Here is a 19,769-nt window from a genome sequence, read left to right as displayed (position 1 = left end):
AGGATTCGGTAGTAAGCCCAGTTTTATTTTACATATTTATTAATGTTCTGGAAGAAGAGATGAACAGCCTGTGAATTAAATTCGCAGATGATACTAACTTAGGAGGTGCTGTTAACATCAGTCAGGCAAGAGAAATAATACAAAGGCAGGCAAAAAGGTTAGGAACAGCAAGAGTCAATGACAATATTTACATGTACTAAATGTGAGCATCTGTATGTCCTATGGGAATATTTGGGCACAATTAGGGAGTCTCACTGACAATTCGTTCATGCCTAATCAACAACTGGGGCAGCTATGACAGCCATACCATGACACAAAGTCCTCTGTACAAAATCTCAACCTAGGGATTTCATTTCTATAGTTCCAACAGTTTTTATACTTGGAGGTGCCTGGATTTTTTTTTGGTCTAGAATCAGTTTAGAAAGCTATTGCAATGAAGCCTCTTGGGAGCAGATGTCAGAGCCTTGCGTGTTGATTTCCTGTTGAAAAAGAAATCAGTGACACAGAGTGTTGACGTTTTCTTAGGGTTACTAACAAGAAGATTAAGGGGTGACTTGACTACAGTCTATAAGCATCTACACGGGGAACAAATATTAATAATGGGCTCGTCAGTCTGGCACAGAAAGATATAATATGATCCAATGGCTGAAAGTTGAAGCTAGACATACTCAGACTGGAAATAGTTGGTAAATTTTTAACAGTGAGAGTAATTAACCCTTGGAACAATCTACCAAGGGTCATGATGGATTCTCTGTCCCTGTCAATTTTTAAATCAAGATTGGATTTTTTTCTAAAAGATATGCTCTAGAAATTATTTTGGGGAGGTTCTATGGCCTTGTGCTACAAGAGGTCAGACAACGTGATCACAATGGTGCCTTCCAGCCTTGGAATCTATGCATCTACTTGTTTTATTTACACTATATGCACCAGTCCTTGAAAAGAAGTGGTCCAGCAGGCACAAAAGCAATCTGCTCTTTCAGGAATCTCAGCACCAACACAATGCCCAGTTTCCTGCAAGCAATTCTACCCAACAATTGATTGGTTACACAGATTAAGGCAGAGAGTAACCTCCCTTGCTATTTGCAAGAGCTTCTCCAAACTCAGTCTGACTCATAAAACTAACAATGCACCATTCTTCAAAGACTGCTTATACGAGAAGAAGAAAAAAAACTTGTCAGACTGTATGTAATAGTGCCATCTGGTGATTCCATCTATAATAGCAAATTTAGTACCTTTGGGTACTTCACATTTAATGGGTATTTTTGAGATTTCACTATCATTTTTTGTGTTTTACGTACTATGGCTTCCATCTCGAATGAATGAGTTTTCCATAAAAGGCAAGTCACTATGCTTTGCAATTTGTCCATATACATGGATTCCTGATCCTTGCTGATCAATTTCTAATATAAGAATGTGAATGTAACATCTTGTTATACAGTGAAATACACTCAATTGAGGAGAGTGCCTGCAAAAAACTCTGTGCCATTTAAGCTACATGGTAGACCAGCCACCACATCCCATGTGCAGCAGGGAGGGGAGGCTTCAAAGTGTGTCAGAGAGGGGAAGTTCCAAATGGGTTGATGTAGCTGGCCGGGAGAGGGGCCAATGGAGCAGATCATAGCATCTGAGAGATTATCCTTTGATTTTCATGGGGTCTAGATTAGATTATTGCAATGGCCAGGAATTGCAGTATAGGGGCTGTGCCTACAGAGTTGTGTCATAGAATCATAGAATATCAGGGTTGGAAGGGACCTCAGGAGGTCATCTAGTCCAACCCCCTGCTCAAAGCAGGACCAATCCCCACTTTTTGCCCCATATCCCTAAATGGCCCCCTCAAGGATTGAACTCACAACCCTGGGTTTAGAATGCCAAAGCTCAAACCACTGAGCTAACCCTCCCCCACAGTAGCCTGTTTGTAGATTGGGATGTGTGAATTTCTTCTCCAGCATCTCTTGCTTATATCCCTGTCCAAAGCCATTTTAGTCAGCTTTGTGCAGGGCAGAGGATATTTCAGCCACAGGGAATCTGATTTTTTAAATATATTTATGGAAGCCAAGTACCTCATAAATCAAATACTGATCCAAATTTTCGACCAGAATGTTTTGATCTCTCAGCAGATTTCAAGAAATGTAGATATCATTTATAATTTTTATTGTATTTGCACATGCATATAGAAAGAGATAAGATGTATTTACCAAGAGAAAATATAGGAATCTCTCTTGCCTCTACTTTGTAGCCCACACAGCATGCAAAATCGAAACAGATTATGGGCTCAATTAGACCCCCTGGGTTTGTATGAAACTCTGCATGTTAGGATAATCATCATGTTTATCACATTTATCAAATTGTAGCACAGCAAAACAGTGATGTATACTGCATGTATAAACACTCCTACATATGTTCATTATTCAGTATTAGTATAGCATGAAAAGAAAAATAAAGCAACCTATTAAGGATTGCAATTGCCTTCTCAGAAACAGTGTCTAACCTGGCCATTAAAAAAATACAGATTAATTATTAAAAAATAATGTATAAGACAAATGGTATCCCTAGTGGGGCCCTGCAAGCCAGTGCAAATTTAGAGTAGCTTTAATGGTACTCTAAGTTACGCCATGGATCAGGGACAAAAAGAGGATGAAAAGCCACCATTGTCCCCCTCTTTTAGGTGCCCTGAGCACTGCTCCTGCATACCGAAGGATCTGGATCAGAACACCTAACAGGGTGTAGGACTAAATCAATGACTTTAAAAGAGATTCAATTTTTCAATCTTTCAGATCTGCAGCATTGCCAGTGTCCAGTATTACTTGCAGAGATTACTTAGGGGCCAAAATTATCTGCAGAAGATGTTTAGTTATATAAGCATCTGAGTAAATATAGGTTTTGTTTTCAAGCAGTATTATCGGTTTCACCAGATAAAGCTGCCACTTGAATGTTTCATTCTGAAAACAAATGTTAAATTTCAATTAATTCTCTTTCTCCTTTTTTTTTTTTTTTTTTGGTTTCTCATGCTGTAGTGAGGGAAGATCATTGGACCAGATCCTCAGCTGGTGTAAATTGTCATAGCTCCCTACAAATCAATAAAGCTATGTTATTTTACATGGTGCTGAGGATCCTGTGTGAGAAGAGCTTCAAGTGGAGTTCTGCGCAGTGGCCACACATTGTCTTGCACACTGAGGATGGGTCTCTGTGCTGGCTCTGAATAGGATGGAATGGAAGGCTCTTGCTGGAAGCAGACCGGCTGAGGTGATTACGCAGATCTAGTGCCCTAACACTCCATGCAAGTGGTGCAGAGGGATTGAAGCTGGAATTCCAGCCCACAGCCGGGGATAGCAGCCGTTGGCAGCAAAGGGGCAGTACTGCTGTCTTGTGCATTGGAGTTTGCCATTCCCTTCAGCCACTCCCACTCTTCACCCGCAGCAAGCCAATTACTCTGTTTTTCTGCAGGCTATGTGAGTTCCACAACTATAAGAGGGTACCAAAGATAAACACAGGTTTATAGTGGGAATCTGATGAAGTGTCTAAAGAAAAAATTACCAATGAGGGGAGGCGGATCCTAACTAAGTGAGGAAGATACATGTGGTTAAATTGACTGTATCGAGCACAATAGATGAATCATGATGTGATGGTACTATTGGAAAGGATGTTATTGATGGAGCTGTCAGCAAGTATTCTAATAGCAAGCCTTCAATTTCATGTATGTGGGGGTTTAACCACCAAAAAACCCCAAACATACGTAACAAGAAGGAATGTAGGAAATGTTCAGTATTGTGCTGTTCAAAAGAAAGAAAACTGTCCCTCTATGTGCACTGCAGCTGATAAAAATTGCCAGAATGCTTTTTCTCCATTTACTGACGTTAAACATTGTAATAGTGTAATGTCCTTATGATTTTCTAAATCTCATCAATAAGGAGATTATCTGCTTATTTAATTATTGAATCTCTTGTGGCAGAGGAGTCATTACCACTAGCAGATCTAACTCATCCATATATTTCCCTCCCTAATTAAAGGGTCTTTGCAATTTCAAAATAAGTAAATCAAAAGTAAAAACAGCTAGCACACGAGGGCATAAAATGAAGGGCCAGATTTTCAATTGCTCAGCACCCACAAGCAGGACCATATTTTCAAAACAGCTCAGCTCTCATTTGGACACCTAAATTAGAGCTAGATTTCAACAGTGCTCAACTCTCAACTTTTTGGAAACTCTGCCCCAACCTATAGGTATATGTTCTAAGGCTGTTGTGGCTTGTAAAAGTCATCTACATGTCACTGCCCCATTACATTATAGTCAGCATCAGCTTCCCCTCCGTGGACTTATGATGGAAGTTTGGCATACAGTATCATTATAGTGATCATGACTGTTACTGATTCAGTAGTTCCTATCACTAAAGGGAGAGTATAATTTACATGGCAACCAAGTAAATCAAAGGGGATTTTTTTTTTTATCATAGTGCCACAGAATACAGCTAAAAGCTGACCCAAGGGCTACTGTCTGAGTTCCCTCACTGAAGGCCAGGTGTCTGCACCGCTAACCAGAAAATGCAAAAGTGGGGCTTAGTCGTTTCAATACAAAATGAAGGGAAAACCCTAAAATCCTGTCTGGACAAGCCATAGCATGTATCCACACTGCAGAGTGGCTCTCTTAATAGCTGTCAACAGCACTTGTGTTTCAGCCTGTACCTGCTGACAGGCCAGCTAGCTTGCGTATAAAACACCACCACGCTCGAGCTAGAGGTTTTTGTGTGTGGATGAAAGGCAGGTTAGGGACAACAAACACTCAAGAGCCCAATGTGTGAGACCAAAGAATCCAGCCCAGATGCCAGTTGGAGCACCCCCACGGCAAGCAGCATTTGGCAGTGCATGCAAACCAAGAGGATGTACAAAAAATTCAGCTAATGAATGTTTTCTTTGCAGCACACAGCTGTGTAAATATTACCTCAATATCGCCTGCCACATCCCTCTCACTCTTAGACATTGTGTGTATAGTGATACAATGGAACTTAGCATTTTTGTAGCCCACTGTTGTATCCTGACACACCTAGGCCATAACACATTTGAGCTCTTAGCCCTGCCTGTGAAAACAACAATGCCACATGATGCAGACTATGACCTCATTTTTCTAAAGACGGCTTTACTAAAACGTTCCAGGATCCTAATCATGCAACTAGGTCTAATAAAAGCTTAATCATATTTACAATTACTGCAGCAAGATTTGCATGACACCCACTTATTATACTGTGGTAGATGAAAAGGAGCTGAGCCAGGGCCATGCCCCATTTACAGCTGCAACCCAAGTTCATTTCTATTCAGATTAACCTACATGAGAAGCTGTGTTAAGTTATAGAAACTTTCCTCAAATCTGCTTTTAAGTCAATATTCATTTGAAGCTATTTGCCTTTCCTATTTTCTCTGTGGTTGTTATGGAGATAAAATTCTCTCTGTATGCATTATGTATCCTTTATACAATAGGACAGTGAAGCTGACATTTTTGCATCACTCACTCACCGTTTTGAGACAGATGCTTGCACCACCATGGATATAAATAATGAAATACTTTACTATGCTTTTTGGCTGGACACAAGGAGCCTGCTGATTATTGAGCAGCCTCAACTTCCACTCACTTCCCCTCTACACTATGTGCTAATTTTGGGCCAGTGGAGCTGCGTAAGTGCAGATCCAGTCACCCCTCCTCAGGCTCTGCGCTACCTCCCGTATTCCTCTCCATGATGATTTATTTAAGTGAAGGGAAGCTTCTGCTGTAATGTGACCTCTCCATACAAAGGTGGGCTGTGGGAAGCATGGCACAGACACCAGCTACGCTAGCTCTGCAACTGTTTGGGGACTCTCTCCTGTGCTATGGAATCCTCATCTGGGGAGATGCTGGTGATTTCTGCCCCTTTTATGCTGTGGTGTAAAGGAGTGGAATGGGGGGCAGCGGAGTGGTGTTCCTCTATTCAGATGGGACAGGAATGAATTTTCAGAATTCATCCTTTATTTGGCCTCTTGCACTTTGGCTATCCATTGGCCTTTGCAGAGCAGCTTCTTAGGGATGAGAAACAATCTGTTATACTTTCAAAACGCTACAAACTAGCCTCAAATCCTTTTCAGACACTGTTTGCAACAAATAAATATTAACTATATAAACATGCTCGTCACCATCTATACTTATGCCCTCCCTCAAGGTAACTTATTTAGATAGCTGTCTATGTGAATAGCTTTCATTATGAATAAAGCATAAAAGCCAGTGCATATCCGCAAGAACTATTTTTCTATATTGAATACCTCTAACATAAAGGAAGATTGGATTTGACTGTTTTTGAACAAATAACCATTTATTGTGGAGGATTTTCATCCAGTTTCATTTTCTATTTTGAAGAAACAAGATCCTTGTGTCAAGGTAACAAATGGGTCACATTAAATCATAACTAAAATAATGAGACTATCTGCCACATTGGTTTACAGAGGCAAGGTGAGTGAGGTAGTATCTTTTACTGGACCAACTTCTATTGGTGAAAGAGACAAGTTCTTGAGCTTACGAAGAGCTCTGTGTAAGCTCGAAAGCTTGTCTCTCTCACCATCAGAAACTGGTCCAACAAAAGATACTACCTCACTCACCTTCTCTCTCTAATATCCTGGGACTAACATGGCCACAACAACTGTGTAAACAACATTGGTTTTCCAACAACTTCAGACTGTCACACTTGCCTGAACCTAAACTGGGCCAAAAATTTAGTCCCAACATCAAACAAACATAACATTGAAAAGCCACCAGAAAAATACTCTGGGCAGGTTTCTGCTATGCACAGTTGCTGCTATGCACCATAAAACTGGTGCATTTTGCCCCCATGCTGAGCTGCAGAGATCTTCTCCTCACAAGGCAATCCACTGACACAGAAGTTCTTATGCCAGTGCCAATCCACCTCCCTGTTGCTGGCATGGTATAGAATAATGTGAGCGGTCAAGATGGCCTTTCACTACATCAATTTTCTGGTGTTTGGGGGTGCGGGGCCTAGCAGAGAGTGTAAATTAGAGGAGCCTCAGCCAAAGGTGTCCGGTTCTGTATACAAAGGCAGGATCACAATGTTGCTCAACTCCTGAAACTTCCTTTGCACATGCAGCCTGACTTGCTCTGTGTCCAGCACGATTGTAGCTGTGGTTCTGGCCCTCTGTGTTTATTCAGTGTTAATTCACCCACAAATCTCCATTTTTAAAATGATCATGAATCTCTTAACCTTAGCTCTAAATCCCAAAGTAATCACATAAGACCCTACCCATTAGACAATGAACAGAGATTATTCAGTTTCCTTGTACCACATCAAAACAGCAGCTTCCTTCCTCCCAGTGATTACAGTTGTGATTAACTGCAGGATTCAAGGTGAAAAAATAATATGGTTCCAAGCATATATGGATTCCTCTAATCACCACAAAACACAGTGCCAGATATTTCAATTAGAGTATACCAACGTCACAAAATCAATTTCTTATCAGCCAAAAACACACATACCATAAAATTTTATTTTCAAAGCATAATCTCCAAATTAAATCTGTGTACCTAAAAAAATACACAGTACAAAAAACTAGTTCTTGGGTTCCCATATTCACAAATGGCACCGGCTTTGTGCTCTGTATTTAGAATACAATGTTTGGTTAGATTCTAATCTTCTTGGAGAATGTCATTATCTCTTTCGACGGCAAATAGAGGCCCAAAGTGTCGATTTCCTTCTTAAAGTCTTTTATCCATACAAGCTTTATACAGGGTTAGACATCCTGTCTGCCAGTAGCTCAGTTGGCAATTTTTCACAGTCATACACAGAAAAATTGTGTGCCGGCATATCATCCTAGATAAATTACACATTTCAGATGAGGTTTGTATGCACAACACCACCACCTCTGCCCAGTTCATACCAGGGAAAAACTAAGAACAAGTCCTCTAATGTTAAACTAGATAAGTTATGCAATGGGGACACAATAAATTGAACAGACCAGGCCAGCCACGCATAAAGAAATAATTTACATACTTTATGGAAAACAGCAAGGTACCTGCACAAAAATTATATCATTCTCTTTCACATGTATAATTCTTTGGGATCCTACTTTAGCTAACACATTTTTTCTCAGTTCTCTGCTTAGCCACAAATACAACTGCGGTGACTAACAGTTGGCAAACTTTACTACTGTCTAAGTCTAGGTACTGGATCTAAACATCTAAAGGTAATGGAAATTATGCAAGCAATTCCTTCCCATTAAACCCCAGTATACATTTTATCTTTTCAGAAAGTGTTAAGTCTTACAACATAAGTAAAACAATAGCAATTTTACATTTCTTTACATTTTCTTGTTAGAAAGATAGCTTCATATTTTTGTTCCAAATATTTTTCTAGGGAATATTATTGCATGTAAATTCAATTTCATACATATCTGTATACACACATAGGTGTATACTCACATTAATATACACACATTAATACATAGACACATGCTGGAAATACATACCTTCACTTTATTTCAGACAAACAAGCTAGCTATACATATTTGTTACTTCTGGACCTTGGGACCGCTTTACTTTTGATACTAGAGATACCGGATATAAAATCATATCTCTGGTAGACACAAAGTAGAGCAGACTCTAAGATAATACATTTACAGCTTCTTAAATGAATTTCCCCACATCCTCTAAACATGTAATATGTTGATTGATTTTAGAGCCACAAAGCAGGATGAAAAGGATCTTTCTTAGAGAAAGGAAGTCAGCAACACTTGGCGAATGTTAAAGCACATTTTAAATTAAATGTGTAATCCATATTTGGATAATCAACTTGAAGGTTTAGGAACATTTCTGAGAAGGGGAAAATAATGCTTTTCTATCACATCAGCTACCCACCTTTTTTTTAGCTCTAGTCAGAGGCCACCAGAAGCAATTTAAAAGAGTAGGGGTGTGATTAAAGATGTGAAAAGAGGAAGTTTTGTTCCTTCTGGCCCATTCAGAAAGTTCACTTACTGAACTTTACTCACGTTCAAAGTATGATTTCAAATGAAATAAAGTATAAATAAAACAAACAAAAGAGGATTTTTTTCCGTCATCTGAGATACATAACTTGTAGAACATGTAAAATCTCATCATTTCTTCACAGTAGCCTGTTTCATAGGACCTATTTCCATTTTAAATATGCACCCTAGCCAAGGAACAACATGCCAAATTATTTTCAATTTGTTCAAATCCATCTGTCTACTGCTGTTTTGTTTGATGATGAAATAATGACAAATACAACTGTTTGGGCCCTAATAAGTATGTATGTAATAATAAATATTACTTAGTGCTCGTATAGTGCTTTTCATCCATAGATCTCGAAGTACTTTTTCTAAAGTGGATAAGTAATTGTGATCCTGGGAGCCCCTTAATGCCAACTGGCAGAGTACCCAACATACTGAAAGTCATATCAGGTATGACACTGTCCCCTGTTGTCATAATACGTATCAAAAAGATGTCTTGTAAGCAATCATACGTAAACTGGTGACATGCTGGTCCCGAAAATCACTGAGTGATGTATGTATGGGTTACATACAGGGAGTTATAGATGTGTGCTTAGAAATATGTTCTTCAAATGTGGTTGAGCGGCAGTGCATACATTAAGCCTACCTTAGACAAAGGAATATGGTTTCCCCTTTCTGACCGGCCTGATAACAGGCAGAGGACAATTAAAGTACATTTACATACAAGGTAAACAACCTCATCAAGCTAACAAGCGGGGATAAGACAGTTTAACAATCATGCCAGGGGACAGAATCTGCATCCCAGGAAGCCCTGCTAGCCCTTGAGTCAGACACAATGGACTTTGGGTAATATCAGAAGAGCAAAAAGAGGTTTTAGGAATCCATCACTTAGGGAACATGGGGAACAGCATCCTCTGAGCCTGTGAAAGCTGGACCTCCTGGCCAGGAGGGCTAGGGCTGCTGGTAAATTAATGTAAGTAAGAAAACTGCTTTAGACAAAGATTGTAACTTGCTAAAATTAAGTTTTAGTCTCTATAAAACGTGTTTTGTTTTGTTGTAACCATGACTGTCTCTTTTTCCTCTTGCTTCATATAATTTAGATCTCTGTTCTTTGTTAATAAACTTATTCTTAGTTTGACCATAAACTATCTCAGTGCCGTTATATTGAATTACAGTGCGAGTTCTCAGCTAAGTTAACAGGCTGGTGTACACTCTGCTCTTTGGAGGTAGTGAACTTAATAATTTCTGAGTGTCTAGTGAGAGGGGACTGGACACTGCAGAGAGATGTCTCTGGGGACCTGGCTTCATTGATCATTGCCACGAAGGCAAGGTTTGACTGACAGAGTCTTGAGGACTCTGAGTCAAAGCAGATGGGCCATTGTGGCAGGGAGCTGACAAAGTCTAATCTCCAGCAAAGCTCACTCCCGCTGAGACAGCGGGATAACACAGTGGCTGACAGTTCTGGGTCTCCTCATCGGAGCATCCCAGTAATATTATCCTCATTTTCCATATGGGAGAACTGAGGCACAGAGAGGTGAAGTGATTTGTCAAAGGTCAACCTGCAAGTTAGTGGCAGAGCGAAGAACAGAACCATGTCCAGTGACTGACTCCATGCCCTATCCACTGTACCCCTCTGCCATTTGGTATGAGGACAGATATATGCACTTGGTTCTTTTTCAGCTAATCTATCATCTGGATCCTTGCAGACATGTGCCTTATCCTGAAAGAATGAACCATAATCATATTTTAAAAAAACCTCATCCACTGAGTTGGATGACATACACTGAACAAAATTTTAAGATCCAGGCCGGCATCTTTGTTGGGATCCCACACAAGGGTTTTGCATTCCAATGTCCCTTTGCTTCCCTGCCAGCTCTGTTCTTGACAGATAGCACAGATTAAAATTAATATGAATCCTTAGTTACCTCATCCTGTTGGCGCCCAAGAAGAGCAAAGATGTGGAGGTACAATGTAGTGGGCTGGCTCACTACACATGCACATCCATATCCACAATGAACATAGAATATCCTGGATTTTCTTCTGATGTCTCCAGGCAGCCACCTAGGATGTTAAGATTGGGTTGGCTGCTTGGGAGAGCTGATAAAATGAGTGCAGTGTTTTTTATTTTTGTTTTTTGTTTAGGCAGAAATGCAAATAAATACATACATTTGAAAAATCAAGTTTTATGCAGAAGGTCATACTTTGGACATCTCAGCCCTGACAGCATCACTTTAAATAAGACACAACTAAATAATTTGTCTTTTAAAGTGTTGGCCTTTTAGACAGGTAAATATAGCATTCTCCATCAAAGAATGTCATGTTACAATTATTAATAAAGTAAGCCTCCCTCACCTTGGGAAAGGAAGTATGATTATTCCCATGTCACAGCTAGGAAAATGAAACAATAACTTGCCTAAGATCAGAGGCACGAAACATTGCAACAAATATATTTTTTTCTATCCTGGATTTTCTTCTTCAGATTTTATATTGCTCATTCAGAATCACATATTTTCTTTAGAGAGGAGCCAATAAAACAGAAGCCTTGGTGACAGCTCATGTACAGAAACTCTTCAGAAGAAGTTGTGGCTGCCTAAATCAGCACCATGCCTACAACTGCCCTTTTTCCGGGAGGCAGAAATAGACTTGGCCCAGCCGTCCTGGCATGCTTTGAGAATGCTCTGAACATGTGTAACCCACACACCTCCTGGGTGTGGTGTTCTGTCCCATCTAGTGGCACCGAGACCACTTAGAGAGAGAGATTAATGAGTCTGCTCTACAGCCTTAGCTAAGAGTCAGTTGGCTTTTAGCTCATGCAGTAGAGGCTCATGCACTAAGCTCCAGAGGTCCCTGATTTGATCCTGCCCACCGACGACCGGGGTCTGTTGGAGTTACTAGTGGGGGCTCATCTGGGATTTCAACTGGGAAGTCTCTGAAGCTTGGGATGCGCTTCCTCAGCTAGGGGAAGTATGTAACCCACACACCTCCTAGGTGTGGTGTTCTGTCCCATCTAGTGGCACCGAGACCACTTAGAGAGAGAAATTAATGAGTCTGCTCTACAGCCTTAGCTAAGCGTTAGTTGGCTTCTGACTCATGCACTAAGCTCCAGAGGTCCCCGGTTCGACCCTACCCGCTGACGACCAGGGTCTGTCAGCATTACACACGCTCAGTATGCCTCAAGTTTGCTAATGAAGCTGTTAGTCCATGTGGAGGAGAGGACTGGACACAGGAGTTAAAGTCCCCTTGGGACTCCTTCACAACTCCATGCTGCAGAACTGTGCTTCAGGTCAGCCTTTCCAGCCTCCTGATCTGCAAGAAGGATTGACTTTCCTAGGTCAGCAAATTTCAGAAGATCCCTTACATTATTTACTACATAAAGTACAGAATTTTAATAGAAGCACAAAGAAAACTTGAACCCATATCTGTGTGCTATACCATACACCAAAGTCAGGCACCTTATTCACAAGACTATGCACACACTTCACTCAGCTAGCCCCTTCTCCCCGAATGATGATCAGTCTCCCAGGAGGACCCTACCTAATAATATGAATGTCAAAGTCAGCCAATATTAATGTAAAGAAAAAAATTAAATTGCTTTCAATAGAAGTTAGGGTTTGAGTACAATGTGTCGGTACCAAGCTTTTCATTACTTCAGATCTTCATGAACAACGGACTGAGGACTTGATACTGCAAACTCCTAGTCAAGTGAGCAGTTCTTGCCCATTGACCTCAGCATAACTATTCTTGTGAGGAATAGTTTGTAGGCTTGGGACTTTATTTCACTTTCATCTTATTTATAGCTAAGAAAGCCTGAGCTGCTGTGACAATGATGAGGAGGTGTAGTACCCAAATGGTGGCCTACAGATAGTACATGGGCTTACAGAGGTCAGGAGTACACACAATGCTTCTGGGAACCCAGAGTGAGTACACTCAGTGATAGCCCCTATTATATTTGTACAATTTCCTTCTTCACAGACCCACAGCCTCTGGCCAGTGCACAGGAAGTGTAGACTACTCTGAGTTGCATGCATGGATGTCAGCAATGGTGCCTCCTGTCTTTGCACTACTAGGACATGATCAACCACATGGCCTGTATCCTGCATTGAGGGATGATGGAGCAAAAGGGTTTAACAGATTTCAAGGCCAGAAGAGACCATTAGATGATCTAGTCTGATCTTCTGCATAACACAGGCAAAAGAATTTTGCCCCATTAACTATGTATTGAGCCAACATGTGTCTAACTAACGCATATCATCTCCCAACTCCTCTGCACTATGCTAAAGCTGCTGTAATTTGGCCTTTATGGTTTCTGGTTACTGATACCAGTGAGATGAATTTAGAAGTGGGTGGACTGGATCTTTTATGTCAGTGGTTTTGGGCTTTTTGGTAAACATAGAAGTAAAAGCTTTGTGACATTTGATGTGTATCTGCTGCTAACAACAAAAATTATCCTTTGCTGGGCCAGCATTTAGACTAGACTGTTTGCTGCTAAAGACCATCTTTTTATAGAATAAAAATGACTAGAGACAGTGGTTTTATAGGGTCATGTTATTTTATAAGGAAAAATCTCTCTGGAACCCATACACCTATACCATTTAATGACCATAGGGACACTGATGAATCAAAATGCATTCAGTGACTGCCATGAAGGCTGGATGATAGAATATGACAACATCACATTAGGGTGATACCTGGTATCTTGCAGGAGAGATCATCTTCAGAGTTGGCTAAAGCCATAAAGCCAACACCGTGCCTCTCAATAAAATGAGACACATTAATAATATATCTACATTTGGATTTCCAGTAGGCTTTCAATTTGATTTAGCTGAATTTAGGTAAATTACCAACAATCAAACAGGGCTTCTGTATTTTGGTATAAAATATTACTTTACACTGTGATTCTAGGAAACTGATAAATATTACTCTATTGCATATTGAACAGAGAGACACGATAGCTTTTCAGAGCCCTGTGTCCTACTAAAGTTTAAAGTTGTCTTGATGGCATCATTCCCTTCTCGCTATGTCTGAAAAAACTGCATCTACTTTACAAATAAGATTGATTCATCTTTTAGAAGGCTAATTGTCAATGGACATTTAAAAGGAAATCTGGAGGGATATCGTGTTCCTATTTTTCCTGCCTGCACGCTTGGAACAAACAGCACTGCTTCATTTTCCTGCCATATTTTAGAAAGTTAAAGTAAACACGGTGATCACACTGTTTACTTTAATTTTCTGCAGTGTGCCAACAAAGCCGCAAATTGGCAGTCAGCATGCAAGAGGCAGCCAGTGTTGAAATGATAGAGCTGCTTGAGAAAGCTTAAATGGTGCCAGGCCATTTTTCTCTGTTTTAAAAATAAAAGATTGACTTCACTTAAGCTTCACTTCCGCACTCTGCTTTTCTCCAAAGGTCTGAAAGTTTTTTGGAATGGAGGAAGTCAGGATTACAAGCAACATGTAATTTACATGGCCAGTTCTGTTCTCTGTAGCTTGTAAGGATGTTTTGTGTACAAAAGAAAAAGGTCACCCTTTTTATATAAAGAAAAGGATTTATGAAAGTGGTAGCTATATTCTATTTATTTGTGCGAAATCCACAGAAATCTTGCATGAAAGGAAGTTAAAGTTCCTTTAATTCTCTGATAAATCAGTCCTATTTGGTTATATTTTCACCATAATGCTAGCTTCATGTTTTACCTTGATGTTAGCTGTGCAAGTTCAATTACAGATGTCAGGAAATATTCAGGCCACATGCATTATATTCAAATAATATACAACCACATGCATTATATTCAAAATATACTCCCACTATTATATATGCCTCCAAACCGAGCCCTAGAAGGCAAATGGTTACTTTCTGTAAGGTCATTCTCTCTGTGTCATATTATAAATAGAGAGTTAGAGACACATATCTTTTACAAGAAATAAGAGAAATGTAAGGTTATTTTGCAGCAAGGAAGTGTAAAGTTTGAAAAAGTGACTCATCTGTAGCTTTCTGGAGGATTATATGCAGACAGAATTTATCACTTGGTAAATTGTAATGCTAATACATAAAAGATGCCAGTTCCTGCAAACAGTCATCCCCATAGCTATGCTCACTCCTACACATATTCCCACTGAAGACAATGGGACTAGGCACGGAAGTAACTGTTTTCAGGATTGGATGAAAGCATGCTTCCTGAAGGTCCAAAACATGACCTAATTGAAAACGCCTGAAATCTGGTGGGAAAAAATCCACACGGTTCTAAAAGGATAATTATTTTAAAATCCATGATTTTGACACCAGGAAATTAAATTCATATATATATGTGTATCTCTATCTAGACACAGTGAGTCCAATAATTTTGTGTGCTCTGCAGTCACTTAGCCAGCTGGCAAAGAGAGGACAAGTTAACTAACAAACCCCATTCCCTAAGGTATGCTGACATCAGTGATTCATGATTGATCAATGATAGTGCTGGGAAATAAGTAACAGGACTATATTGCCTTGTGCTCCACAATAAACTCAGAGGGAAATGTCTAAGTGTATCACATTGAAAAGACAGACTTGGCAGGGAAATAATTTTTACAAGTACTTAAAAGGTGTTACAAGCAACTGAGTGTAAAGAGACAAATTAAAACCACTTAGAAATAATTGAAAGTGTCCCTTTAAATAAAGAGGGAGAGTTTTATATAAACTGACTTGGAATTAAACTGACAACGGGTGTGTTTTGATGTTAAAAGCATTTTACAGAGAGAAAATCATATCATGAAGACAAAAATGGAGCTTGAACTTCTTTTTCAAAAGAAAGAGCTACTGTGGTTTGGTTGGTTATCAGCGAAAAGATGCAATACAGAGGAGAAGATAGGCTTACGCAGTGCAACATTATTCATGTTAATGACAGTAATTATGACTGTTACAACCTTTCTAAATAACAAAAAGGGCTAAAATTCTTACATAATGACATTATATGCACTATTTAGAAAAAAATGCTTATGTTAACACATGATTGATGGTCTGCTTTGAAGGTGACTGAATTATCATCATAAAAGCCTAAAATTATTAATTGAAGAGACATGTGTAGCTTGCTGTGCTGCATGCTCTATCTAGAACAACAAGATCTAATATATCATTAAACAACTGCAGCTTTGCTCTACTTTTTTTAGCTTTAAGCTAATTATGATGGGGTGTAGCCTGACTACATTTTTAATCCTTTTTAGAGCCTATCCAATTAAATTGAACCTGTTTATGCTATTAGAAGAATACATACAGTGTTGACAATGTTCTGCATAACAAAGCCTCTCTTTCAGAAAGAACATCCCACATATGAACTGCGCTATTAAGCTGGAGGGTAAGTGACTTTGGTGATTTTAGAGGTAGTTTGTTATAGAAACTGTTGGTCTCACCTAACTGAGGCCTCTAAGAGGATGTCTACACAGCAAAGAAAAACCCACGCTGGTCCATGCCAACCGACTCGGGCTCGCAGGGCTCAGGCTGTGGGGCTGTTTCATAGCTGGGTAGACTTCTAGGCTTGGGCTGGAGCCCAGGCTGTAGGACCACGCAATGGGAGGATCCCAGAGCTCAGGCTCCAGCCAGAGACTGAAAGTGTCCATAGGAATGAAGCAGCCCTGCAACCTGAGGCCCACAAGCCTGAGACGGCTGGCACGGGCCAGTCCCAGGCTTTTCTTTGCTGTGTAGACACACCCTAACAGTCTTGATTTCACCGTGATGCACCATGAATCGGCCTGGAAGCTGCCTTGCTTGAACACTTTTAGGAATTTGGTTTGAAGGATTGAGCTTCCTGACACTTAGCATAACTCTATACAGCTAATCAAGCCTGAGGCTTTGAGAATGACTGATACTTTTGTCTTAAACTGCAGCTGGTGTAATGGTAACCAACAAGTGTCTCTAAGTCTTTGGGGGGTGTGTGTGTTAAAATAAACAAAATATAAACATTAAAAATACCTCAGACCTTGGGGAGGAAGGATACTGAAAGAGGAGATAGTGATCTTTGCTGTGAATTTAATTGCTGACTCATAATTGCTCCTCACTGAAAAAATATCCTAGTGACATGATAATGGGGTAGAAGGAAATGTGAGTTGCAAATAATATTAATTGAAATTCTTGGATTTTTTTCATTGAATAATTATTCACAAATAGAGATTTTGATTCTGCCAACATGTATTGAACATTGCAATCAATTAGATTAACTGGTCTAGTGGATAGATCATTGGACTGGGATTCAGGTGACCTGGGTTTTTTGTCACTACAGTTTTTCATTAATTGATCAGTTATATTTACACTTAAACATTCCCTAGACACATGCAGGGAAGGCAGCTTTCCCAGGCAAGCACCTTCAAGTCCTATGCTTTCATAAAAAGAAAGTAAATTTCTAGCCTTTAGGTTTATAAACCTGAATCAAGGGCTCCCAAGTGCAGAGATGTTTTCTTTATTTTGCTCACAGCTAGCTCCGTGCCTTTGTTTCTGCTCAGAGCTTTGCCAAGGTGCACTAGGGGAAGCTCTGACCAGGGTCTGGTTACAGTTCATGACTGCTATTAAAGATGTAGTGAGCAGCAGTGAAAACCGACAAGAACCAGGTCACAGTGCTGCAGCTGGGCATAGCCCGACGAGCAGCTGGAGCAGCAGAGGCAGGCACTACAGCTATTCACTGCAAAGGGCAACTCACAAATGAAGGCTGGGGGAGAGGAAGAGTATAGAGACCTCACTTACATCAGCCTGAAAGCAGAGAGAGGGATAGAGTAGCAGGACCTCCCTTTCTCTCCACATATGTTGCAGAAGCCCAGAATGCTGAGAGTAGAGATTGGGATGGGAGAGGGGAACAGAGAGAAAGAAAAATTCCTTAGCCCTTCCAGCAGCCAGAGGGATATGACCGGAGATGAGGGAAGCTTCAAAGTAATCAGATACCTATCAGATACCTATGAAAGATGGAGTCCGCAAGGGACAGATTCCTGTTAGGAATCCCAGCTTACTTCCCTTTCCAGCAGCTGGGGTGAAAGGGGGAACATTGGCTTATCAGTTATTAATATTAGGTGTCTAGAAAAGTTGAAAAGCCTTATGTGCAAGAGAATCGGTGTGAAGGAGTGTGGAAGTGGCAGTATTGCCTATCCAAGCTTCAAAAATACTGAGTCAGGCCCTTCCAAAGTCATGTCATCGTCTTAAAATCCATGAGATTGGCTTAAAATAATGTATTTAGGACTCTTTTTATTTGTCTTCTGTTTTATTAGTCTTTAGGGTTCACTTTTTCAAGCTTTTCTCCACAGAAAGTTATTTTTTTTAATTAAAGTTGAGACTCTCACTTAGTCACAGGGCTCCAGGATCTGGGGCTTTAGGAAAAACATCAGATATCATAGAATCATAGAATCATAGAATATCAGGGTTGGAAGGGACCTGAGGAGGTCATCTAGTCCAACCCCCTGCTCAAAGCAGGATCAATCCCCAATCAAATCATCCCAGCCAGGGCTTTGTCAAGCCTGACCTTAAAAACATCCAAGGAAGGAGATTCTACCACCTCCCTAGATATCATGAGAGTTGGTTGGTAGCACTGAGGTGGGCAACAGTGGAAAAAGGCAGACAATCAATGTAGAACTTGTGGCACCTTAGAAACTAACAAATTTATTTGAGCATAAGCTTTCGTGAGCTACAGCTCATTTCATCGCATGCTTTGCTCAAATAAATTTGTTAGTCTCTAAGGTGCCACAAGTGCTCCTTTTCTTTTTGCGGATACAGACTAACATGGCGGCTACTCTGAAACCAATCAATGTAGGTGATCTATATAACTATTCTTTCCACAAATTGTGTGCTTCTATTCTTGTCATCTTTCCAGAGGAGTGGGGGAAGAGGAGGACATAAGGACAAATAGCTGACAGTAACTTGGGGAAAATATATAATTATCTATCATAGGAAAGAAAAGACAAAGTGGAACAAAGTCCAACAGGGAAAGCAGGTCTAATAAAACAAGAGAGATGTAATATGGTAAATTACATTAAAATATTAGATAGAAAGTTGATTGACAAGTTGCAATAAAATACAGTACCCACTATTACTTTAAATTACCAGGGATAGCACTTCAGTTTTTTAGCCTTGGTAGCATGTCAGCATAGGTATTATTCTGGTTATAAATTTAGTCTTCAATAGGTACTGGGTATATTTTTCATGCCCTGTAGCAATGTACATAGGTAAAATATGTTTACCGTGACAGAAATGTATGCCATTTCCTGTGAATCCTGGGGAGCAATAGCAGCCTTGCACTCCACCCTTAACTTCACACTCCGCATCTTTATGGCACGTCATGTTGCAGTTCGGAGAAGTGTAGCCATAGTCCAGCAGACTGGACACAAACACTGAAACAAATGTAAACCATGTTTGTTTGTTTCTAAAATGCATACTGAACTCTAAAATCAGATATGGGCAGGACATACCCAGCCAACTGGGGGCGTTCCAGCAACCAGACACGTAGACGAACACAATATGTTAGGGAAGAGCCAGCACAGCTTTTATAAAGGGAAATCATGTCTCACCAATCTATTCGAATTCTTAGAGAGAATTCTAAACCCAAACATGTGGACAAGGGTAAGCCAGTGGATACAGTGTACCTGGATTTTCAGAAAGCCTTTGATAAGGTCCCTCACCAAAGGCTCTTTAGCAAAATGGGCACTAATGGGATAAGAGGGAAGGTCCTCTTAGGGATGAGTAACTGGTTAAAAGATAGGAAACAAAAGGGTAGGAATAAATGGTCAGCTTTCACATTGGAGAGAGGTCCCCAAAGATCTATACTGGGACTAGTGCTGTT

At 40.2% G+C, this 19,769-nt stretch overlaps 1 protein-coding gene across 2 annotated transcripts in view; it reads right to left on the bottom strand.

The window, feature by feature from the left end:
• The window catches only part of ADGRL4 (adhesion G protein-coupled receptor L4), a 96,759-nt gene that overhangs the window by 73,818 nt on the left and 3,172 nt on the right, over positions 1-19,769 (bottom strand). The window contains exon 2 of one of the 2 annotated variants that reach the window (XM_037907504.2): positions 19,171-19,320. The exons of the other annotated variant lie outside the window; for it this stretch is intronic. Coding sequence (XP_037763432.1) covers positions 19,171-19,320 — 150 coding nt within the window. The remainder of the gene's footprint in view (positions 1-19,170; positions 19,321-19,769) is intronic. 2 annotated transcript variants of the gene reach the window in all.

The sequence above is a fragment of the Chelonia mydas genome, chromosome 8 (genome assembly GCF_015237465.2).
Source record: "Chelonia mydas isolate rCheMyd1 chromosome 8, rCheMyd1.pri.v2, whole genome shotgun sequence".
Classification (NCBI taxonomy): Eukaryota; Metazoa; Chordata; order Testudines; family Cheloniidae; genus Chelonia; species Chelonia mydas.
This window is presented reverse-complemented; position numbering and strand designations above follow the sequence as displayed.